We start from the raw sequence: 26,798 nt of genomic DNA, 5'->3' as shown, positions 1-26,798 counted from the left end.
CTCAAATGAATGTCACTGGTTTTTAACTTTAAAATCAAGTGCTCTGAAAGTTTGTCACCACCCTGAAGCCTGGATTCTGGCTTATCTTGTTTTCTCAAGTCAGGGCAACCTTGGTGTTTCCCTAGGTTTGGGCTGCTATAACAGATTACAGTAAATTGGGTGGCTTATAAGCAAGGGGAGCTTGTTTATCACAATTCTGAGGGGTGAGGTCAGGGTGCAGCATAGTCAGGTTCTGTGGAAGACTCTTCTCCTAGTTCACAGGTGACTGCTTCTTGCTATATTCTCATGTGATGGAGGAGTGAAAGTAAGTTCTCTCCTGTCTTTTCCTATAAAGTCACTAACCCATCATGACAGCTCCACCCTCATGACCTAGTTACCCCCAAAGGTCTCACCTCCTAATGCCACTGAATTGGGGATTAACGTTCCAACGTAGGAATTTGGGAGTGAGGCGGGTACAAACATTCAGTCCATAAAACTTGTCTGTTGACCATAACCAGGATCACAGCTGACTGTGATAGACTCCTAAAGTTCATTTTGGAGTCAGGCCAGCCTACATTGACCTGATTTTTCCTACCCTAAGTTTTTACCAAGTCTGGATTGTTCCTGATTGTTCTCTTTTGCCCATGGGGAAATCAGTGTCACTCACACTGGACCCATATTGCTGATATCAAAGAGTAACTTGCTAATAGAGTTTGGATCTGGAGTGTTCCCAAAGGCCCATGTATTCAAGTTTGGTCATCAGCTTGGTGCTAGTAGGAAGCGGTGGCACCTTTAAGAGGTGGGACTAGTTGGAGGAAGTAGTTTGGGGTGCGCCCTAGAAGGAGACTTTGGAACCCTGGCCCCCTATCTCTCTCTCTCTCTCCCTCTCTCTCTCTCTCTCTCTCTCTCTCTCTCTCTCTCTCTCTCTCTCTCTCTCTCTCTCTCTCTCTCTCTCTCCTCTCTGTTTCCCAGTTGCCATAAAGCATTTTCCTCCACAACATGCCCCCACCATGATGTCCTGACTCATAACAGACCCAATAGTCGCAAAGCCAACTGACCGTGGACTGAAACCTTTGAAAGTACAAGTCAAAACAAATCTTTCTTCCTTATAAGTTGTTTATCAGCCACTGTATTTTGTCACAGTAACTGAAAGCTGACTAACACGTATGCACTTTTTCCCACTGTTCTTTAAATCCACTGTTATCACATCAAGAATTGCTTCCAGGAATGGAGGGCAGACTGAAATACAGAGGTAGGTTCCATGGCCCCAGTTGGGATGGAGCTATGGAAGTTGGGTAAAACCTAATACTGTAGTCTAGTGGGGCATAGTGTCAATGCTGTGTGAATTTGGATAGATAAAAAGGCCATTCAATTTGACAAAATGTAAGTTGTTAACCTTTAAGAGAGCAATCTCAGCAGAAAAGTGGGGCCAGAAGCCAAATTGCAGTGAATTAAGGGAGGAATGGAAAGCAGAAGAAAGGAGGCAGCCAACATTTATTTCAGACATTCTTGGGTAGAAAGAAGTTATGAGACATAACAGAATCAAGTGACATTTTTGTAAGATAAGGGAGAACTCCACATTTTTGAAGGCAAAAAGAAAATAATCTGTGCAAAGGAGATATTGAAGACAAACCCAAAAGAGCAAAAGAAAAATCTTCAAGAATCAAGATAAGGAAAAACCCTTAGGGTGACTTTTAAATAGGAAAGACTCCACATCCTCAGACACATTAAGAAAGAATGAAGAAATAAATCTATAAACAAAATACAAGCAGGTGTGTCTGCCATTAGCTCACTTTAGTAGTTTTACACTCAACAATGTAATAGGCAAGAACAAGGGTGCTTTAAATTAGACCCAGGGTTTTCATTAATTCAAAAATTATTATCACAGAAAAAGCTGAAGGAAACAATCTGTTAGTATACTCTCTTTATTTGAAGAAATGGGACATCATGAGTGGATAAGATAAAGAGATTTGCCAAGATGTGTTTTGAGGAATCTAGTGGCCATCAGGACTTAACATCATCTGGAAGAATCTCCAAAGACCAGGAGCTAGGGCTCAAGATGGGATAAGCCAAGTCACTGAAATCAAGGCTGAGGCCATAGTCAAGGCTGAGGCCATGGTCAAGGCTGAGGTCAAGTGTGAGTTTGAGAATGGAGATAAGAAACAGCTGAGAAAGTTAAAATTAATTGGCTCTCACTTGCAGAGCCTGAGCATTGTAGCTTTGCTCTCCTCTGTGACCTGAGAGCAGGGACAAAAAAATCAGAGGCAGAAGTTTTATCGGGATTGAGGTAGGTGTGGCCATCAGTGAGCAGGAAGGAGTGAACACCTGCAACCACAGGGACAGCAGTATAAAGTGGCTCATCAGGTACCTCCTAAGGTGCGGAATCACTAATACACAAACTTCATCTTCTTGATCTTGCCTGGTGATTGTAGAGACAGTTTGAACTGTGTTAAAGGCCATAAGCCTTTGGAAATTAAATATTTGTGTTTGATTCCTGATTCCACCAGTAACTAGCTAGGGATATGAAATAAGTAATTTTCACCTTTGGTTTCCTCAGCCACAAAAGAAAGATAATAATGCTCACCTCACAAAAATGTTGTAAATATTAATTACCAAGGATTTAGCATTAAGTTCCACATAAATACTTAGCTGATACGTAGCCCCAGGCAAACTCAAAAATACTTAACTCTGTTTTCCTAATGAGATGCAAACATACAACATAATATAGTAAAGAGATACAACCTGTCTTGAAGTATCAGGTTATTGCTGGAAAAATAGTGGTGTGAACTGTTCATGAAGATATTCTCAATAGTTCTCTATGATGAGTGGACATTCTCTCAACTCATCTACCACCATGAGGAAAAGATGAAAACCATCAAACTTGGTAGGGAATATGGACTTTCTGTAGGTGACTCTGAGGGAGACAGTCTTGGAGAACTTGAATGCCATTTTATGATATTGTGTCTTTGACACTTGTTGAACACCATTCTTTCCCATTGAGTTTACATGCCACCAAAGCTTCATCGCACAAAGTTCCTGCCTTTCAGGATATGACAGCAAGACGAAGTTCTAATTATGCTGAACCAAGCCTAATGCAGCCCTCTCCACTCCATCCATGTGACTGGACAGTATCAGCCTAACAAACATGGGAGAACTGAAACTAGAAACCAGTAGTCAGACCTATAATCAACTCTTCAGTTTTATAACAACTGAAATAAAAAATCAGAGGTGCCATTTGTTTTACACTTACAACTACACAAGATAAAGCCCATTTTTTTATTTCAAGAATTGTATGAGATATAGTATATCTACGGGACTTCTTTAAACAAAAGTATCATTTAGACCTTTAAAGCATCTAGACATTGCATTAATTTCTAAAGTAAAATAACATCTTAATCCAGAAAAATGGTTAAAATAGTTTTAATTCACTTTCTTCAATCCACATATCCATTTTGAACGGTAGAAGTCCAACTCCCAACACTGTTCAGGAATCTCCTTTTGGAGTTTCGTTAGGTATGTACATGCTTCACTATGATGGAGGCTGGTACTTGGACTTGAGATGTCTTCTCTGGAAGGATCAGATCATGGCAGCCAGGAAACATAGAAAGGGAGGAATCAGGGATTAAATACATAATCCCCAAGGAATACACATAGTGACCTACTTCCTACAGCCACACCCCACCTGCTTACAGTTATCACCCAGTAATCCATTCAAATTATTAATCCATTAAATGGGTTAATCCACTGATGAGGTTATAGCTCTCATAATCAAATCATTTCACCCCCTACATTAACACAGGAGTTTTTTGAAGGGACACCTCATATCCAAACCATAACAGACACCAACAGGAAAATACTTCTCTAAGTGTAAAATACATTTATTTTAGCCAAACATACATTTACCAATTGTTTTAATTTCCATTTAGTGTGTTGTAAAATAGATAAATATTAGAAGAAATTTTTCTTGATAGCAACATTTTTCTTCCAATGACTTCTTAACACTCAGATACAATGATCCCATCACACTCTTCATGTCAGACCATTAAAGAATTATTGAATTCCACAAAGGACACTTAGAAAAGTGTCCTTGATCTTCATAAATAGATCCTATGATCTATGTAAATAGATCCAATACCTTTAAGTACCTTTTTTTTTAAGTACCTTTTTAAAAAGAAGTTTTAGACACTACTCACCTCAGTGACTTGCCACCAGAAATGCATTACCTGATGACAACATTCTCTGAGAGTCAAGAGTAACATTCATGTCCTAGATGATTTTGCTGAGCTGGTTTGTGCAGAGCATCTGCATCACAAAAGCGTGTCATTAAAAGTTGTATCTTCCTTGATGGAGGCCAGCAAATCACTTGTTTTCCATTCTAAAGTTGTCTACACAAGTACCTCCCATACATGTAAGAGCCATAAATCCCCAGAGCCCAAATAAATGGAATGCTGTTGCTGTTGTGCATTTTTATGGTCATTGTGGAGGAAACAACTTATTTCCATATTCATTGATTCATTTGGAGTCCAGGGTGCCAGTGGGACTCTTAGGAGAGGGAACCAAATGTCTTCACATAATTTCAGGCTTCACTTGGCATAGGACACCTCCATCAAAAAACCCAACTCTCATTCAGGATTCCTAAAGGAGTAGTTTGATTAAAAACTAACAGGTTAGGCATTACTAGGGTTCACACACTCCCCAGAGTGCTCCAAATAAGTAGGAAGATGGTCCCTCCCAGGGTTTCTTCCCCTGAGTATCCTAAGACCCTAGATTTCTGTTATGCTGGGCATGCAAGAGAAAACAGATGGGCATGGGTGACAGTTGCTCAGAAAGGCACTCCTGGGAGCCATAGAGAAAGAAATGTGTCCACAAAGCACGGTAAGATGAAACTGTCCACCTGCTACCAGTTCTTCAGTCTCTCTGATAAAACTCCTAGAAGGGAAGAAGATGCCAGCTGTCCAACCCAAAACCGAGGGTACGCCTTGAGACAAAACTGAACCCCCAACCCCCTAGAAGATGGAGTCAGAAATTTCCCAAATTAGTAGCTGCATGTGATGTGTGTGGGCATTTTGCTGTCTGTCATCCTTACTTACGACATGAGGGGATGCTAAACTCAGGCTTGCCGTGGGGTTTGGAATATGACCTTGTTCAACACTGTGGCTGAAAAATTCTTCCTGCCATATCATTTCTCCTCTCTCCAGTGAAAGAAGCAATGGGTATTTTGGAATAACTGTAACTCTTCTCAATATCTTTCAAATGTTCAATTTCATGTAAAACCAACCAATAATTCATTCACGAGTGAAAACATCCTAATATCCCTTTTCTTTGTACATGTTTATGTTTCATTCATCTGTCCAAGATGGTATAATCACTACCTCATCCTCATGATGGTGGCGTGATCCAGATGGTATCAAAGCAAAGCAGCAACAATCTAGGAAACTTATTGAATTAAGGCAATAACTGTAATATACATGGGCAGAGCTGACTTTATACTGGCTGAGTGACATGGTGACCCACATGGGAACTTCAGGGTGGCTAACATGCTAGAATTTTGAAATTCATCCACATTATTTCAGACATACTATTTCCTATTTCTCACCTCACTTCAAAATGCAATACTTCTCATTTTTATTCATTTTAAAGAAATTGATGAGTACCTTCTTTTTACCCAACAAAGTACTGTTTCAGAACTAAAAAGTTGAGTTGATTTAAAAAAAAAAAACCTTTTCTGAAGAGCCTAGTGGTAGAGATAGACACACAAGTAGATAGGTTAATCATATGAGAGATGTGCCTTAATGGGGGGGTCTGGGTCAAAGTAGAAGCAGCAGGAGATCCTCTTCCTGAGAGAACTACAGCAGGACTCCCAGAGGACACTGCCTTTGCATCAGCTGTCAGAGAGCAGTCCCTGCCGTCCAGAATCTATGCACACACAGCTGTGAGGCAAAGCAGTGCCTGGGAACTGCCACTTAGAAGAACAAAGTGCTGATACAGTTCAGACTAGAGGTAGATCAACTGGATACATCAAAGAAAGTGACATTTACAACTGAACTTCTAGGGTGAGGGGTTTGTGCCAGCAGAGATGTGAGAACGAGGTGAGGGGATCATGAGCAAGCAAAGAATGAGTGTGCTCAGGGAGCCAGAGCACAGGCACAAGGCAGAAAAGAGTGGAGAATGTGCCTCAAAGCCAAGTTGAGGCAAGACTGTAGATGGTCTGCTAGTGGAGAAGTATGTAAGTGCTTAGACAAGAAAAATAACATTTTTAAATATGTTTTTGTTTTAATTAGTTATACATGACAGTAGAATGCACTTTGATACATCATATACAATGGAGTATGATTTCTCATTCTTCAGGTTATACATGATGCAGCATCCCACCAGTCATATAGTTATATATGTACATGGGATAATGTCAGATTCATTCTACTATCCTTCCTACCCCCATGTGCCCTCCCCTCCCTTCACTTCCCTCTACCTAAAGTAATTCTATTCTTTCCTAGCCCCCACCCCATTGTGAATTATCATCCACATATCAGAGAAAACATTTGGTTTTGGTTTTTGGGGATTGGTTCATTTCACTTAGCATGATATTCTCCAGCTCTATCCATTTACTGGCAAATGTCATGATTTTTTATGCAAATATATTTTTATGCAAATATATACATATATTTGTCCCCTCTGCCACATTCCACATGGAGGAGAAAAAGGTTAACTGCCAGAGGAGGATGTTGGCGGTTTTTCTATTACCCAAAAAACTTATCTACTCAATAAACACACAAAAGTCAGTATTCTTTTCAAATGAGAGGGGGCAAGATGGGTGTGACCATACCAGCTCTGGTCTCTTACAACAACAACTGGTCCAACTCTCCTTTATTTATAACATACAGGTAAAGGGGGCCAGAATGGGGAGGAGCTTCTTCTGTGATGGACAGGACAGGATAGAACTAGAGAAACCATTCTTTTAGGGGGAAAATTCCAGAAGGAGACAGGGAACCACTCTGATGCAGTGCCACATGCTTCCCGGCAGTTCCTGGAAGTCAGTCCTCTGCATCCCATGGCTCAACCTAGTCTGATTCTGCTAAGGATGGCTTCCCATATATATACAGATCACATTTTTTTTCATTCATCTGTTCAAGGACACCTAGGTTGGTTCCATAGTTTAGCTATTGTGAATTGAACTGCTATAAACATTGATGTGACTGCATCACTGTAATATGCTGATTTTAAAATCCTTTGGGTATAAAACAAGAAAAGTGGGATAGGTAGGTCAAAAGGTGGTTCTATTCCAAGTTTTCTGAGGAATCTCTATACTGCTTTCCATAATGGAAAATCCATAATTTTGCATTCTCACCAGCAATGTATGAATGGACCTTTTCCCCCACATCCTTGTCAACATTTATTGCCTTGATAATTGCCATTCTGACTGGGGTGAGATGAAATATTAGAGTAGTTTGATTTGCATTTCTCTAATTGCTAAAGATGTTGAACATTTTTTCAAACCAATAACCCAATAATAAATGGGCTAAGGAACTGAGCAGACACTTCACAGAAGAAATACAATTGATCAACAAAATAACTTTTTTATTGAGTTCTTAAAATAGTGCATCAAAGTTTAAGGAAGCATTTATTCCTAGTAGAAGGCAAATACACACTGATATTATCCATCTTCCCCCGCAAAAAAAAAAAAAAGAAGGAAAGAAATTCCTTTGGCCTTACATTTTTCTCTACCACTACTCCTTTCTACTCCCCTTTTCTGCAAAACTCCTTGAAAGAATTGTTGACATCCTGTTTTCTCATAAACCCACTCTGATCAGATTTTTGCCAGACCCTCTACCAAGATACTTCTTAACAAGGTTGTTCTCCACTTCACCCAATCCAGTAGCCAACATTCAATCCTCATTATCCTTTACATGTCAAGGACCTGTGTCCTTGACCCAGCTGATTGTCCTCAATTTCTGTCTTTTCAGTCTCGTATATTGGTTTATTGTCTTCCAATGCCTAAATTTCATGATACTCCAAAACAAACCCCTTTCTCTGATTTCACTTTTTCTTAATGATCTAACTCAGCAATGTAGCTTTATTTATTTATTTTGTATCAGGGATTGATCCCAGGGATATTTAACTACTGAGACACACCCCAGCCCTTTTTATTTTTTATTTTGAAACAGGGTCTTGCTTACCTAGGGCCTCACTACATTGCTGAGGCTTGCTTTGAACTCACGACCCTCCTGCCTTAGCCTCCTGAGCTGCTGAGATTACAGGTGTGGACCACCATACCCAGCAAGCAATGTGTCTTTAAATATTATCTGTACTATGTATCATCTAAATTACACTAAATGCATAATTTTTATTTGCCTGAACAAGTATTTCATCAAGCAACCTTTCGAGATGAAGTGACTTCTTTCCCTTCTCATTCCCAGCAAAAGTTGACTTGCTTCCCCTTCCTATGAAAGTGTTCCCTTCCTGCAAGACAGCCCTCTGGGTGTGCAGGTATCATCATGACTCAAGGAGCTTGTAGCAAAGATATTTGAAGCTTATGCTGATCTCTGTGAGTAATTAAGTCCTTTGTCTCTGACCCAGCATCTCTGAAACAATAACAGGCGCATATGTTAATTTAGGAGTAGGGCAAAATCCCAAACCATGCACAGTTCTGACATTAGGTAGCTATGCTTTGTCTTATAAGAAATTTAATACCTTAACCCAAATACACTGCATAGGGAAGCTTTCTACTCACAAATGTTCAAATTAATAGCTTTCCTAAGGACATAACTGTGCTTGGGGCAAAGTAGGTCAGCCTCTACCTGCCTCCCATAGGCAGCCTTAGTCAAGGATTTTATGGAGTCGTTTTGAATTTGGGGGAAAAAATTAACTCATAAAGAACATTCTAGAACTTTGTGTTAAGTAGAAAAGTTTCTCATCACTCAAACTTCGTGGGAATGATGAAACATTTAGGAAAGTTTTGGGGGTGTTTCTTCTGTTCAAGGATACTTTGCAGATAACCTCTTCAACAAATGGTGCTGAGAAAACTGGAAATTCACATGTAACAGAATGAAATTTAACCCAAATCTCTCACCGTGCACAAAACTCAACTCAAAGTGCATCAAATACCTTGGCATTAGACCAGAGACTCTGCACCTACCAGAAGAAAATATAGGCCCAACATTCGATCATGTCAACTTAGGAATTGATTCCCTCAATAAGACTCCTAAAGCACAAGAAGTAAAATCAAGAATCAACAAATGGAATGGTATCAAACTAAAAAGCTTCTTCGCAGCAAAGGAAATAATTGAGAGCTATATAATGGGAAAAAATCTTTGCTACCTGCACCTCAGATAAAGCATTCACTTCCAAGATATATAAAGAACTCAGAAAACTTAACACCAAAAAAACCCTCAAATAACTCAATCAATAAATGGGCAAAGGAACTGAACAGATACTTCACAGCTGAAATACAAATGGTCAACAAATAAGTAAAAAAGTGCTCAACATCTCTAGCAATTAGAGAAATGCAAATTAAAACTACACTGAGATTTCATCTCACTCCAGGCAGAATGGTAATAATCAAGAATACAAGTAACAATAATTGTTGGAGAGAATTTGGGGACTGAAAATTGGTGCAACCACTCTGTAAAGCTGTATGAAGATTCCTCAAATACTAGGAATGGAACCAACATTTTACCCATTTATCCCACTCCTCAGTATATATCCAAAGGAGCTGAAATCAGCATACTACAATGACATAGCCACATCAATATTTATAGCAGTTCAATTCACATAGCTAAGTTATGGAACCAACCTAGGTGCCCTTCAACCAATGAATGGATAAAGAAAATGTGGTATATTTACACAATGGAATATTACTCAGCCATAAAAATTAATGACTTTATGACATTTCTTGGTAAATGGATGGATTTGGGGACTATTATGCTAAGTGAAATAAGCCAATCCCCCCAAAAACAAAGGTCAAATGTCTCTGATGCTAATACACAATAAGGGAAGGGGAGGGGAAGAATAGAAGTTCAGTAAATTAGACAAAGGTGAATGAAGTGAAGGGAGGAAAGATAGGAATAGGAAAGACAATGGAATGAATTTGACATAACTATCTTATGTACATATATGATTACACCACAGTTAATTTCCACATCATGTATAACCATAAGACTGGACTCCTAATTAGAATAAGATATACTCCATGTGTGTATAAATATACCAAAATGTACTCCACTATAATGTATAACTAAAAAGAACAAATTCAAAAAATACAAAGAAGGGGTTCTTTGGCTTCCCACATATCCACCAATTTCCTTACCTGACAACTTTCCTCTCTATTTCCTATATAAGCATTTCTGATCTATCTATTTCACCTAGAAGTGGTTCCTTGAGATTCTCATGATTTCAGAGATGACTAAATTCTTTGATTCATTCTTAATAAAATCCACAATTAGGGAGACACACTGCCAATGGTTGTCAACCTAGTGTCTACATGTGTGAGACCCAATCTTATCAATCTTTATATAAGGACTGCAGGTCAAAACAAATAATTCTCAAGTACAAATACTATTTGCAAAAACTAATCAATCTCTTAGACAAAAAAATGGTGTTGGAATCTAGTCTTATGCTGTTTACATTCATTAACATGTCAAAGTAGATGGAATTTATTCTGTCAAAATTTATAACACAGAGGAGATGATAATTTAAAATACTAAATAGAAATAGATGACTTTAGTGGAAAGAGAAAAGATGTCCTTAAAAGGAATAACTCTCAAGCCTTTATAGAAAACAGAAATAATTATAATCCTGATATTATTTACTTCCCATGTGCTTACTATTGGCAAGAAGGCATTTTGTTCCATTTCTTACGGACAAGCAGAAAGCTACAGGGACTATTTCAATTCATGTTCTGGGAAACCAGAAATACACAAGTCAGCCATCTACAATTTGGTGATTAACAGGATGTCTAGACAGGTTCTCATGAGAATAACATTACTAATTAAACAGCAGTTTGGTTAATCACAATAGCAAAAGTAGTTTTAGAATAAATATTTTATGAACATGTCCATCAATAAAGAAAAAGAAAAAGTAAAAGGAAATATTTTAATTAATCTATTTGTAATAATATTGAGATTTTGGCTGGCAAATTCTGTTTGAGGGCCTGGAGAATGATCTAATATTTCTAGGTATGTATTCATTTTATTGTTTCCAGCTTAATGGCACTGTATATTTCAATTACCTCACCAAAATTCTTTTTATGTCATCTATCAAGACAATAGAAAACCCATTAATGAAAAATGTGATCTGGCAAATATTTTGTTGCTATATAATGTTCTATTCTTTTAAAACTATGCATTCCCACATTTCATAAGAAAATATTTACTGAATAGGAAGGACAGTGTGCTGTCACTCTGATTCAATATCTGACTTTAACTTTCTACCCATCAAAAGAGTTGTTAGTTGGAAAAAGAAAAATAAATATATTGACCAGTTCTCTTCAATACACAGTGGATATTTTCAGAAAACAGTTAATTCAATCTTTTTAGCATAAATTCATAACCTTAAATTATAAGGAAGAAATACAAGTTGCAGGAACTTAAGTAAACAGATATTATCCAAAGAACTTTCTTTCTTTTGCCTTCATAAATGTTCACCTATGATCTTCTTGTTCATACCTTCTGACCTTCTCAATATCTCATCCTGTTACCAAACCTTTCCTTGAATTTCAACTGCCCCTATCTGAACAATGAAATAGGACTATAAAACTGGGATCTCTCTCTCTCTCTTTTTTTTTTTTTTTATGTTAGCCATTTGGTCAATCCCTCTGTTTAGCTTGGAAGAAATTTTATATTTAAATCATATAAAAGTTTCCTGAGGGAAAAATATTTTATTTTATACTACACAGATTTTCCTTAGTGGATACTTAAATTTGTGCATTTAAGTGTACAAACATATAACAAAACAACTTATTAATCAACTATTAGTAGTTAATATTTTCCATGCCTGTCACAACAGCAAGAAAGCAAACTAGAAGTGGGTTGTGTATACTGAGTTTCAGGTCAAGGTTTCACCATTAGAATGGGATCTCATTTTCAAGCGGAAGTGACCTTGTGTTGAGTTTTCAGACTCAGCTCAACCACACTATCTCTGCATATCGATATGTAAGAATAGTGTTTCAGCATGACTAAGTTTGCTCTCAAGGGGCCTTTTCATCAATCCTCCAGTCTTTTTTCCAGTAAATGCCAATAGACTAACCAGTAAATGCTGACAGGCTTACCAATAAATGTGAAGACCCAGGCATGCCAAACTGAATGAGCCAATATAGAAAATACCAAAATATGTGTTCCCTGTCAAAGAAACTAACAATATGCTAAAATATACTTTAGAGATCATTCTTATCCCAAAAGACATCATTAAAAATAATAATAATTCACTGTTAAATCAACATGAAAGTATAGATAAGAAGGTTATTTTTTCTAAAAAAAATAAAAAGGTGTAGTTCATTAGAACGGTAGAAAAATAATGTTCGTTGTAATACTGAGCTATCATATGAAGTCCTTGGTTTTACACTAGAAAAGTCTTTATCAGTCAACCAATATATTTTGATGTATCTTTTCTTACCTCTCTCCATCTTGATGAAAAATAATGACATGATTTTAAAATATTGTTTTTAACTTACCTTAGTTTGATGTGGGAAAAAACAAAAACAAAAAACGGGGAACATAAAAGCTATCCTGCAACTGTGGGCTTACTCTCCAATAAGCAACTTCCAAGATGAAATTAGCACTGCAGAATCTAAATTTCTGTCTGTGTACAAAAAAAACAGAACTATTTCAGAAAGCTTTTAATCATAGCATGGATGAATCACACACACACACACACACACACACACACACACATACACACACAAACACACATATACCCCTAAGGGAAAGTCCACCAAAAACAAGAAAATTGTTTTATAACAGATACCTCCCAATGTATGATTTAGTAAGAAAATGTCCTAATGTTGTGAAGACACCATAACACTTGCTGACATAAAGGAAAAAATTGCAATAAATATAGCTTTACTCCATAAAACTCCATATAAATTAATGAAAGCAACAGCAAACTAATAAATGGGCTAAACAAAGGTTTGTAGACAATTCACAAAAATGACTAATAGAATATAAGAATGTTAAGTAAAACTATTTCAAAATAAATAAATGAAGATGTACCATTTTCTCTGTTTTATTGACATTTTTTAAATGAAAATATGTTGTGATATTAAGAGCATAGCAAATCAAGTATTGTTGGTTACTCCTGTTGTAGAAATAATACAAACTTTTTTTGTTGTTTTTAACTGATACATAGTAATTGCACATATTTATTATATTGAATATTTCTAAATAGCTAGAAGAGAGGATTTTGAATGTTTTTACCACAGAGGAATGATACAAACTTTTTGAAAACCAATTCAGTAATGTGTGAAAACAAGTCATAAGAAGTGTCCAATGGCACTTTTACTATGAAAACTATACCTCTGGGAATCAGATAATGAAAATTATAGAAAAAGCATCGATATTTGTCATGATGTTGTTTACAATTTGAAAATGAATTTTCAAGAATAGAATGTTGCTCAAATACATTGCAGCATGTTGAAATAATCCAAATTTATGTAGTTAATAAGTTCTTAAGCTTATGAAGAACATTGGGTCATAAAAGTATAACTGTGACATATAGTAACTATGTGAAAGAATATTGGAAGGAAATTCATTAGAAAGTTATTCATGATTGATTATTATTTGTAATTGATGACAGACTGGTTTTTTTTTCTATATGCAATTGGTTTGTTGAATGAACTGTATTTGGTAGAATATCATCAAATGGCAACTTTATTCAGTGCCATTTCAAGTACATTCTATGGTGAAGTTCTATCTCACCCTTTGGATGATATTTCAAACAGATTTTAAGTGCCTTTTGGTCCCCTGCAGATAACAAACTGTCCAATCCAGGTCAATATAAACTCACCCACTGAAAACTGCTCCATGATTTGAGCCCGATTTCAACTTACAGATCTGTTGTGATTTCAAGCGACACATACCTGCTTTTTCCCCTTCTCATTCCACCCGTCATCAGTTGCTTTTTTAGGTTATTCCAGGGATGAAAGGAAAGGAAGAAATAGTGGAAGAAGAAGTAAGAAATAAGGTCTTAACCTGACTGATTCTGTTACAAGCTGGCAAGAGATAATCTCCACGTGTGACACTTTCCACAAGCTGATACTTCCTCTTGACCTCTTGAGGGATGATTTTGTGAGTTCTTCAGAATCCCATGCCACCCCTCCTGTAGGATCCTCATCTGTTTCTGTGAATGATCAGACCCCTGGAAGGTCATTTAATGCCCCTACCCACCTTCTGAACCCAAAGTACCATCATTCTTCTGAGGTCATCTGTTCCTGATAGGAAGTCCTCTTGGATAGACTAAAAATGTAGTTCAGCAAGGGAAATTCTGTTTAGAGGCTTCGGTTCCTAGTCTTGTGAGAACTCATGACATCTCTGAGCTGCAAAGCCCACCCACACTGTCTCATCACACTCAACTAGAAACCCCACAAACCACAGCCCCTTGTGTTTTGTCTCTTCTGTATGTGAGTTGGGTGCCAAGCTCCCCAAGAGCTTCTCTGAAGCAGTCCTTCACTTGACTTGAGATGAGGGGGAAAGTACCCCATGGCATGGGAGGATATATGTGCCACATTTTCTTTATCCATTCATCTGTTGGAGGACACCTAGGGTGTTTCAATAGCTTGGCTATTGTGGGTTGAACTGCTGTAAACATGGATGTGACTGCATCACTGTAGTATGCTGTTTTTAAGTCCTTTGGGTATATAAAGCTCCAAGTCTTAATCCACAGATTAAGGAAGTTTGAAGTTCCAGTTCTTTGCCATGAAACTTCAGACTTTGCTACCAAGACTATCAGAAAAGTTTCTTTTTCTAACGTTATTTTCTAATAAGCAAGGGGTGGGAAACAGACTTTGACAATGGAAAGAAAGGCAAGCACCTATCAAGGTAGCTAATTTTCATACTTTTCAAAGAACTTAAGAGTAATTTTAGACCAGACTAGATTCATGGACAATTTCATCTTCCAGGAATTGTGGTGTCTCTGCCTCTGTGGCACAAAAATATCTTCTCAGTATAATAAGTACAGGAAACAATATGAAAAGTTATAAATGCTGCACTCCACATTTGCATTTATTCTTTGAACAACTAGTATCCAAAGTATAAATTATCTCTTCTATTTCATTTTACACTAACGAATTGCCAGAAAGCTAATGCATTTTCCTATGATATAATTAACAAAACAATTTAGTAGCTAGATAGAATTTATATTCTCAGAGCATTTTAAATAATTAAATAGATGATTGCTATTTAATTTATAAGCAGGATGCTTTGATTCCTTTTGTGGCTATTAAACATTAAAATAGTTGTAGTAATAATGAGTGTAGTACAAATTGCTCTATAAATAGTAAAAACCTAAAAATATATACTATGAATAAGCTGTGCTGATTTATAAGCCCCAAATCAAAGTCTAAGTGAAGTCTAGAAATTGAGGGATTTTTCCCCATTCCTATGTACTTTAAGGAAAGTTATTAAGGTAACATAAAAATGAAGAAACTTTTAAATCACAATTCTTTTAAAATAAGACTTTTTAATTACAAAGTCATAGTCAAAGTAAGACTTTTTAATTATGAATTCATAGACATTACTTATAAATATACTTCATTTCCACCTCTCAAATTATATAGGCTATTCATGGATATTTGGCATAAATTTGTAAGGTGCTTATATTTTCTCCTTTGCAGTTGGTTGGCTTTGTGTATGCCTGTTATGTGATCAGCATTTCCATGGAAGAAGAAGACACCTGTAAGTACTGTTACACCTCCCTGCGGGTTCATTTTGGATGAGATACAGCTTCCAAAACTAATCAGTACAGGGCTAATATCTATCATATTTAGAATCTAAAATGATTGGACTCAGCATAGCAAAGTTATAATCAATGATTGACAAACTAAACTGTACAAAAATAAGGTGTCACTAAATATTGAAATCCTCAGTTTGAGTTATATAGAAGTGTGAATAGAACCTCAGAAGCCTGGGAATTGCTGTCATATTGATTCTGAGTGACTTTCCACCAAAGACCAAAACAATATGCTGAGTAGATAATCAGGGAGGTTTATCTATCACCAATTGTGAGTATGCTGATGGCAGAATTTTGAATGTGACTACTAATAATAATATCAATACCATACATTGTGGCAAGATCTATGTGCATATAAACTAAAATACTATGACAAAACTAAAAATTATAACCTTCAAGGTGGAATTTTAAAAAGAAAGAAAGAGATAGAGATGCTAAATAAATTAATGGGATGCTTAGAAGCTAAATCATGTTTTAACAAAACATCCCCCACCCCCCCAAAAGAAGAAATATTGTGACCCAAAGTTTTGTTATAGAGATTTAACAACACAAGTGAACAAATACCATTTACTGAGCACCTGCTAATGTGTAAGGTATCTTCCCACAACTCACTTACAGGCTCAAATAATACCAAAGAAATTTTTAAAAATAATTTTTTAGATAAATCATATCTAGTCAAACTAGAGATTTGAATTTGTCATTGCAATTATTGTTTGAATTATAAAATGAATGCTTTAACAAATTGAGAATAAATAGCTAGTAACTTCTTTCTAGAATGCAACTTCAAACAGGATGCAAGATCAAACAGGTCTGATCTCCCCATCTGACAGATGCAGTGCCTGTTATACAAACTGGAATCCAGTGACAATGGGATGCCCTTTCATTTTATTTAACCCAAAGTATGAAATATTAAACCTTGAGACTATATATATCAAGTAAGAAAATATGCAAACATTGCATCATATAGTTTATACTTACTTGGGAATATTTTTTTTTAATGCTAGATGAACCGAAGAGTTCTTGACACTTCAGATGCACAGTTGTAATGACAACACATTTTACTTCAAGGCTAACTTTAAAAATTATGGTTTTAGGATTTCCATTAGTAGCTTCACAATCTCACAATGTTAAGGTCCAGAAAGTCAACAACATGCTTCAACTCACAGCCACGATGGACCACACAGCCAGAAGTAATTAGTTGAACATGGAGAATTTTAACTGGAATTGGAGCTTAAAGGAAATTATTGGAATAAATACTACAAAAAATTGATACATTTATAAATCCAAACTGAATCTCTTATGAAATACTTTTGAATAGGTAAACTCCAACCCTGGCTCCTCTCTCTCTTTCTCTCTCTCTCTCTCACACACACACAAATAATAATAACTCACTTTTTCTCCTCACTGAACAGGTTGGAGGCTCTCAAAAGATACCAGTACTCAATCTTACCTTATTATGGAAGAAAAAGCAGAACGATCATTAGTCTCCTTTTATCTAATAGAATGAATACACGAAAGATCTTTCCTTACCACTTGAGATTTTTAGTAAAAGTGGGGAACACAAAATGATATATAAAATAAAAAATTCATCTAAACTGGGCAAATACTCTTTTACCTTCTACAGCCTTCTATTAGAGTAATAATGTCAGTATATATGGGTTGTATTGCTACTAGCAGATACTGTAATTCCATTGACTTTGATGACTTTAACTAACTTAACTTTCTCTATAGAAATCTCTGAATCAGCTATTTTAATGCCTGTGAAACTGGGATTGAAGTAGCTGCTAACAGCCTATTCTATTAATGGTTTAATTCTTGTGTTTGTTATTGGGATCATATATTAAGTTACTTGGAGACATCAGGAGATAGTAGTTGTGTTGCTGCCATCAATTCCAATAATAGAGTCAGAAAGCTTTCGGTGCTCAAAACAAAGTAAATATGACCAACTTAACATGATAATCTGCTGGAAGAGAGATGACAGTGAAAAGTAATCACAAACCTTTTAGTCTGATAGTTCTCAAGCAGGGCAATTTTACATTTTTATTGAAAGAAGTAGGAATCAAAAGTGCAACTGTAATTAAATTGTCTCTGGATCTTCAAAAGGCAGATTTGAGTAAAAAGCAAAGTCTGTGGCCAATAGCAATGATCTCATAGACTAGTACAATTTGTGCCAACACTTAGCTTTTAGGTGCAATAATGAACTGCCCTTTGGATATGACATTACAAACTCACAGTCAGGAAGATGTATCCTTTGAAATGTGTTCCTAAAACACAAATGTGAAATAAAGAAACAATACTGGTAGATTTCTAAGTTGTCTAAGTGTACTTCTGGAAAGCTTATTCTGAAATGTAACTGCAAATACAATGTAATGTCACTGTATTTTGGCAGCCAATATATCATTGATCATTCTCATTCCTATTCAAACTAATGAAAATGTCTGCATTATTCAGATTGCAAAGTTAAGCCTTGTTCTTGGACTGAAAGCTGTCAGCCGACCTTAAAAATGAAAAGCAGCCCCCACTTCTCTCCTCTACACTGCTTGAGTGCTTCCATGGAACTAGCATTTTAGGAGGGCATCTCTTACAAAGGGTGATAAATGCTTGAGGAAACATTCATCTCCAGTCACCCATCATCTTTGTTACCTCTTGGTTTCTTTACTATTTTGTATGAAGATTATGATAGTAGGTCGAAGACAATGAAATAAAAGCTTCAAAAAGAGTGGTAGTTGGTGGTCAGTGCTGTCCATCATTTGTTCTAATGCAAAAACCAATTTATATCTCTTCTGTTTTTTATTTCTTTTCTATGTACCTATAAATCTCTGTGAATACTTTTATGAGACTAGGATCTGTGGAATCTGTAATCATAAAAACCTGTCTATGTCTTGTTTATGAATCACCTGCTGCTGAAAATGAACTTGCCAGCCTATTACTCACCTTAATCCAGAGAAGTATGGAGGCAGAATATGCTGAAAAGCTGGGTAAATACTGCCAGTTGTTTTCAGAAGATCTATTCTAATACCACTTTTCATATTACGACGCAAATTACACCTGGGACATTTATTTGGACTCACAACGTCTAATCTGGGTTGTGTAGGTTGAATGGTGGGAAAGAAAAGCATATTGAAAACCCTGATAGTTTTTGAAAAGGAAATAAATCCCCGAGATCTAGTTTCCATACACTTAAAATAGCTCTTTATGGAACCATTTGACCCTTATGGTATAACTTTATGAAACTTCTCATTGGAACGAAGATGGCTTTTGGAAAAACATCCCACACCTCTAAGTCTTTGAGGCATCCTGCTGGATGTTCACATATATGCCAGTCTGTCCATGAATTCCTTCTGAGAGGATAAAATGATGTTACCATAGTAATGAGAGGTGGAAAGGTTTTTAAACCCTAAAAGTTTCCTCCTAAAAATTTACTAGAGAAGTTAAGAGTAATGAAATTTACTAGCTTGAATGTTAATTTTCAAACGTCCTTTCCTTGATTTTCAATGTATAGAAAAGACTCAGAGGAGTAAGGCGAGTTTAACATTGAGCACTTAGAGAAGGACACAGTGGAGACCTGGATGGTCCTCAGAATGGAAAACTGTTCATTGCTTTGTGTCACTTGCAGCTTATGGACATTTGAGGTTGGGAGGACAGGAAAATGTGAGAAAAAAAAAAGATGGAGAAATGCATGAAACCTAGTAAGGGTGACCCTAAAGTCATAGTCAGCATTTCAAAGGAGTCACAGTGTTCACTCACTATGATTTTAATAATCTACTGGTTCACAGGGAGTAAAATTTTATTTTTGAGCAACTTTTTGCTTGGTCACACATAATGATCCTAAAGTCTGATTTCCCTATATTCCTAACCAGAGCTCAGATTGAGAGCCAGAAGCATTTCTGTAATTTGCTGCAATGATTCTACCAAACAGCTACACAATTGCTAACTAAGTTTCTCACTAGAATAGATCTATGAGGGCAGTATCTTTGTTTTGGTTCCCACAACTTAGAAGAAAATTCTTTGCACACAGGATGCAATAAAGAAATGTTTGTTGAATTCATATTGTTACATAGATTCTCTGGGCCAGCAACTCATTTTTTCAAAATGGATTTCAGCACTTCAAGGTTTTCAAGTTTGATAAGATGATTCCACCTTATGTTGAGAATTTAGTGAGATGTTTAGGGTTTAGTGAGATGCTCAATGCATTTACAAATATTGATTTGAGAAAAGTGGAGTTCCTGAATTTCTTTAACATAATTTTATAGCTATTTAGTGATTTGAAGGTCAGGATATACAGAGACAAACCTTCAGATTAAACCTTCACAGTACCACATGAGAAAAAGAGCTTGCTTTGGTAGACTCTGGAACAAGACATTGCTGAGAAACAGAGACTTGGAAGATAAATACACTAAGAAGGAAGCAGACATCTGGGAGTGAATTCATCTGCAAACTATTACCAAGGGGACAGAGATACTGTCAAAGAGTGGGGACCAGCAGATGGTTATCACAGGTGGCCCACACATGGGAAGGTCACGTGGCACCGAATAGGACCCAATACTGTGGTTGCATCACAGGATTCCAGTCATTGGGTAGGTTATCAAGACAGTCTCTCCAAAGAAAATCATAAGCATCCAATTATCCAAACCAGTGAACCAAACTGAATTCTCCACAAGATAAGAGAAACCCTTTTACTAGAAACCAGTTCCAAGCTAGCACTAAACTCACAGTGAAGTGGAACCTAGGCTATCACTTATTTCGATAAGTCAGAACTCCTATTATTCAACCTGCCTAGGGACTATCTCCAGTCATGCTATTCTACTCTCCTACCTTACTCATCTCTGGTAAAGTGTGTTTTCCTGAATTCTGTCAAGTTCTTTCATACCCAGGTATTTGAGGGAGGCTCTCTCCCTTTATTGACCCACTATCTTACCTACATCCTTCAATCCCAGCTTAAATTTCTCTTCCCAAATGTGGTGGCTGCTTTCCTCCCACCTCAAAGACTAGATGAAGACAACTGTGATATATGCTTCATTGTACATTGCACATTTTCCTTGGAAACATTTAACACAACTATAATTTTTTTTTTGGCATATTAAGCAGGTTTTATTTAAAGGTAATAATACAGACTTCTCCCGGCAGGAAGAAGGGGGCCTAAAGTCCCAAGAAGTGAGCTCACCCTACATCTTTTATAGGTTAGGGTCTCTTTTGTTCTCCAGTTCTCTCCCCCTTATCTCTCCTTCCTGCTTACGTGACTAGGCCTGGTTTTGCATAAAGTGAGAAGCCATGGGCAGGGGGAGGGCCAAGGTGATTCAGGCAGGCAAGGGCACAGGGGACATTAATTAGCAGCTCCATGCTTGCACTCCTTGATAAAGGCAGGTAAATTTGGTAATCAATGGGCTCTGGAGCTCCTTGATATTCCATTCTTCCAGGGGCAGTCTCCAATTTCCAGAGGCAGATGGCTTCATGGCTTCATTTCCTCAAATTGACCTGATTTCCTATTTCTACACTACCTGTCCTTAATTCTGGCTTCATTCCCCCCTATAGCTTTAGGAACTCCTAACTGCTGTAAGGAAAAGAAAGGGGGCACCGATGATTCTGGCTGCTTTGAAGTTGAAAGGGGGCAGCGAGGGGCAAGCAGTTTGGAGATCCTTTTTTTAAAAATCAGGTCATCGAGGGGTCCAAGGTAGAAGTCTGGTTGAGAAAGAGCAGGTTGTAAAGTCATCTGGGGGTGGGTGCTTCTCGGCACAAGTCTCCGTGGGACCTCCAAATATGATACCGCCGTTTACCGGTGACGAGTTCTGCTCCTTCTAATGTTGAAGATTGAACACTAGAGAAGCATGCCAAGGAAAGCATATGAAGCAGGTTTTATTTAAAGGTAATAATACAGACTTCTCCCGGCAGGAAGAAGGGGGCCATGGCTGATGTTCTAAAGTCATCACAACTATAATTTTTTAAGGTCAAAATATTCACTAGGGCCAAGTTCATTTCTTGACATTTAACAACACTGTATACAATGTTAAGTGAGTGGGCACTGAATGAATCAAGGTATGAAAAAATGGACTCATAGGAATGATTCGTGTTTCGATTGAGAAAGAGTAGAGAGAAATTCTTCCATTTTCTAGTCTCTGTCTCCATTTATATAAGTAACTACTTTTCACACAAGCTAGAAACCTGAGTATAGTCCTTGAATCTTCCCTTACCTCCCTCATCCAGTCACCAAACAAGACATCTTCACCTGCTGTCTTATGGTGAAGTGCTATGGACTGCTATAAAAGAGTAGCATAGATTGGATCTCTTTTCAGCCCGGCTGAAAACTGGCAGATCAAAGAACTGGCAGATTTGGAGACTGGTGTGGGCCCACTTCCTGGTTAATGCATGATGTCTTCTTACTGTATCCTCACATGGTAGAAAGAGCAAAGCAGCTCTCTGGGGCCTCTTTATAAGGGCACAAATCCTATTTATGAGGAATTCACCCTGTGACCTAATCATATCATAAGACTCTACATCCCTACTCTGTCACTTTGGGAAATAGTTTTAAACATCTAAATTTTGGGGAAACACAAATATTCAGACCTCAGCACCTTCCTTCAGGTGATTAACAGTTCCTCCATATTTCTTATCATTCTCCTCAAAAGCACTCTCTTCCCACACACACACTTTCTTCTCAGTGCATCAATAGACCCTCAACATATCTCTGCTTCCCTCACTCATAGAAAGTGGGGATCATATCTTGCCTACCCTAGGATCTTGGAAAGTTTTAGTATATGCAATGACATAGGAAATTGGTGAATATTTGTTACACAAACTACATAGTAAGACAAATGTTCCATGTGTTTATACTATCTCTTATGTCTCTTCTTCAGTCCTTATGAAAATTTAATCCTCTCACCCCTGTACTATTGAAAAAATATGACTAATTCACAATAAGGTACAAATGACTTTTGTATTTATATCTTCTGTACTTATACCTTATTTTATTTTTTTTTAATTATTGTATACAAATGGGATACATGTTGTTTCTCTATATGTAAATGGAGTCAAGGCATTGTGTAATCATAAATTCACATAGGGTAATGTTGTTTGAGTCATTCTGTTATTTTTTTCCCTTCCCCCCCACCCCTCCCACCCCTCTTTTCCCTCTATACAGTCCTTCCTTCCTCCATTCTTACCACCCTCCTTAACCCTAATCCTAAACCTACCCTAACTCTAACGCTAACCCTTTCCACCCCCCATTATATGTCCTCATCCGCTTATCAGCGAGATCATTCATCCTTTAGTTTTTTGAGATTGGCTTATCTCACTTAGCATGATAGTCTCCAATTTCATCCATTTGCCTGCAAATGCCATAATTTTATCATTCTTTATGGCTGAGTAATATTCCATTGTACATATATGCCACAGTTTCTTTATCCATTCATCAATTGAAGGACATCTAGGTTGGTTCCACAATCTGGTTATGGTGAATTGAGCAGCAATGAACATTGATGTGGTTGTATCTCTGTAGTATGCTGATTTTAAGTCCTTTGGGTATAGGCCAAGGAGTGGAATAGCTGGGTCAAATGGTGTTTCCATTCCAAGCTTTCTGAGGAATCTCCATACTGCTTTCCAGAGTGGCTGCACTAATTTGCAACCCCACCAGCAATGTATGAGTGTTCCTTTTTCCCCACATCCTCGCCAACACCTATTGTTGGCTTGTGTTCTTGACAATCACCATTCTAATTGGGGTGAGATGAAATCTTAGGGTAGTTTTGATTTGCATTTCTCTTATTACTAGAGATGTTGAACATTTTTTCATATATATGTTGATTGCTTGTACATCTTCTTCTGTGAAGTGTCTGTTCATTTCCTTAGCCCATTTGTTGATTGGATTATTTGTATTCTTGTTGTAGAGTTCTTTGGGTTCTTTATAGATTCTGGAAATTAGTGCTCTATCTGAAGTATGAGTGGCAAAGATTTTTTCCCACTCTGTAGGCTCTCTCTTCACATTACTGAGAGTTTCCTTTGCTGAAAGAAAGTTTTTTTAGTTTGAATCTATCCTAGTTGTTGATTCTTGCTTTTATTTCTTGTGCTATAGGATTCCTGTTAAGGAAGTCTGATCCTAAGCCAATAAGTTGAAGGTTTGGACCTACTTTTTCTTCTATAAGATGCAGGGTCTCTGCTCTGATTCCGAGGTCCTTGATCCATTTTGAGTTGAGTTTTGCGTAGGGTGAGAGATAGGGGTTTAATTTCATTCTGTTGCATATGGTTTTCCAGTTTTCCCAGCACCATTTGTTGAAGAGGCTATCTTTTCTCCATTGCATATTGTTGGAACCTTTGTCTAGTATGAGAAAATTGTATTTATTTGGGTTTGTGTCCATGTCCTCTATTCTATACCATTGATCTACCTGTCTATTTTGGTACCAATACCATGCCGTTTTTGTTACTATTGCTTTGTAATAGAGTTGAAGATCTGGTATTGTGATACCCCCTGCTTCGCTCTTTCTACTGAGGATTGCTTTAGCTATTATGGGTTTTTTATTCTTCCAGATGAATTTCATAATTGCTTGCTCTATTTCTGTAAGGAACATCATTGGGATTTTAATTGGAATTGTATTCAATCTGTATAGCACTTTTGGTAGTAGGCCATTTTGACAATATTAATTCTGCCTATCCAAGAACATGGGAGATCTTTCCACCTTCTAAGGTTTTCTTTAATTTCTTTCTTTAGTGTTCTGTAGTCCTCATTGTAGAGGTCTTTCACCTCTTTTTTGAGATTGATTCCCAAGTATTTTATTTTTTTTGATGCTATTGTGAATGGAGTAGTTTTCCTAATTTCTCTTTCTGAAGATTCATCACTTATGTATAAAAATGCATTGGATTTATGAGCATTGATCTTGTAACCTGTTACTTTACTGAATTCACTTATGAGTTCTAAAAGTTTTCTGGTGGAATTTCCAGGTTCCTCTAAATATATAATCATGTCATCTGCAAACAGGGATAGTTTGAGTTCTTCTTTTCCAATTCGTATCCCTTTAATTTCTTTGGTTTTTCTAATTGCTCTGGCTAGAGTCTCAAGGACGATGTTGAGTAGAAGTGATGAAAGGGGGCATCCCTGCCTTGTTCCAGTTTTTAGGGGGAATGCTTTCAGTTTTTCACCATTTAGAATGATATTGGCGGAGGGTTCAAGATGGCGGACTAGAGGAGGACTGCATTTCATGTTGCTCCAGGACTCAAGATTCAAAAGAGGAGATAGTGACTTGGGACCAACTCAAAGCCGCCGGGTGAGTTTCTCCCATAGGGGAGGCGTCCCCGATGGGGCAGTAGCCCCGGAACGCAGAGAACTTTGTGAAGTACAGTGACTTGGCGGGTCGCCCCTCCCCCGCCGGAGCGGTAAACACGGACAGCGAAGCGGAGCGAAAAATGGCGGATTGAAGTTTCCAGGACCGCGGGCAGATTCTCTAACCTAAGGAGACTCGTCTGCGAAGGGTGAGGCCCAGGAGGGAGGTCCGGGCCCCTGGGAACGTTGCCTGCGAAGGCTGCCCTGCCCAGGTGGCAAGACACACCTCCCCCGCTGGAGCAGTGAACTCAGAAAGCGGGGAACTTTGCAAAGGAGGTTGTGCGACACACCGCTTGGTTTTGAAGCGATCTGCCAGGGCTCCAGCGGCTGCCAGAGAAAGAGAACGCTGCCTGCGAAGGCTGCCCTGCCCAGGCGGCGAGTTGTTTGGATCCAGCAACCGCCTGAGCAACGGGGAGGGGACTGCCCAGAGGAGGTGGAGGTACGCAGTGAGTGGCTTGGTCTCCAAGCGCCCACACAGAGCACCGGGTGACTGTCTGGAGGAAGAGACGAGCGACGGGTCACTGGGGCTTGGAACATATGTACGAGGCTCCAAGTGACTGGTCAGAGGGCGGGTCGCATAGCCAGGCGATTAGGTGCATAGCAAGGTCTGGTCCAGGGACCTAGGCACCTTTTCTTGAATGAACTACACAGAGACAAGCTGAGGGGCGAAGTGAAGGTTCCAGGACTTCGGGCAGCTTCTCTAAGAAGGGACAACCTACGGAGACTCGTCTACGAAGGGTGAGGCTCCCAGGCCCAGGAGAGCTACACAGAGACCAGCTGAGGGGTGGAGCGAAGGTTCCAGGACTTCGGGCAGCTTCTCTGAGGAGGGGCCACCTAAGGAGACTCGTCTGCAAAGGGCAGGGCTCCTAAGCCAAGGAGGTAGGTCCAGGCCCTTGGAAACGTTGCCTGGGAAGGCTGCCCTGCCCAGGTGGTAGTTGTGGACTGAGGGGAACCTCTAGGAGGGGAACTGACTAGCGAGACCTCCCCACTGGGTGGGTCTTCCCCGCTGAGTGAGGTTTTCCCACAAAGACGGTAAAACCAGAGACACAGGCCCAAACAGGCATTGCCTCAGCCCATAGACTAGTTCCCCTTTGGATGACCATTGGTCAACAAGTAGAGGCACCTCTGCCCTCTAGCAGGGAAAATACCCCACCTGAAGACCACCACCCCTAGAGAGGCAGCTACCTAGGGGAACACCGAAGTATCAACTTCCTCTAAGACTTCAGGCTACTGAAGGATAAGAGGGGATACACTAGCAATCTTCAGGGACATTATAAGTCAATAGAGGAAATCTGCAACATCTCTGCAGTCCACTGATACCTGAACAATATGAGAAAACAAGGGAAGAAAATGCCTCAAACAAATCTGGATGTTATATCAATAAAATCCAATGACAGCATGGCAGAAGAAATGTCAGAAAGGGAGTTCAGAATGTACATAATCAACATGATAAGGGAAGCAAACGATGAAATGAAAGAGCAAATGCAGGCATTGAATGAACGCACCAATAGACAGTTAAAAGAGCAAATACAGGAAGCAAAAGCCCATTTCAATAAAGAGTTAGAGATATTGAAAAAAA

At 38.2% G+C, this 26,798-nt stretch overlaps 1 protein-coding gene across 1 annotated transcript in view; it reads left to right on the top strand.

Annotated features, from left to right (window-relative positions):
* Positions 1 to 26,798, top strand: part of Nkain3 (sodium/potassium transporting ATPase interacting 3) — a 642,728-nt gene that overhangs the window by 576,740 nt on the left and 39,190 nt on the right. Inside the window, exon 5 of the mRNA XM_047563541.1 lies at positions 15,800 to 15,860. Coding sequence (XP_047419497.1) covers positions 15,800 to 15,860 — 61 coding nt within the window. The remainder of the gene's footprint in view (positions 1 to 15,799; positions 15,861 to 26,798) is intronic.

This window comes from Sciurus carolinensis, chromosome 1, assembly GCF_902686445.1.
Source record: "Sciurus carolinensis chromosome 1, mSciCar1.2, whole genome shotgun sequence".
Classification (NCBI taxonomy): domain Eukaryota; kingdom Metazoa; phylum Chordata; class Mammalia; order Rodentia; family Sciuridae; genus Sciurus; species Sciurus carolinensis.
The sequence above is the reverse complement of the archived record's forward strand: the minus strand, read 5'-3'. Positions and strand labels throughout refer to the sequence as shown.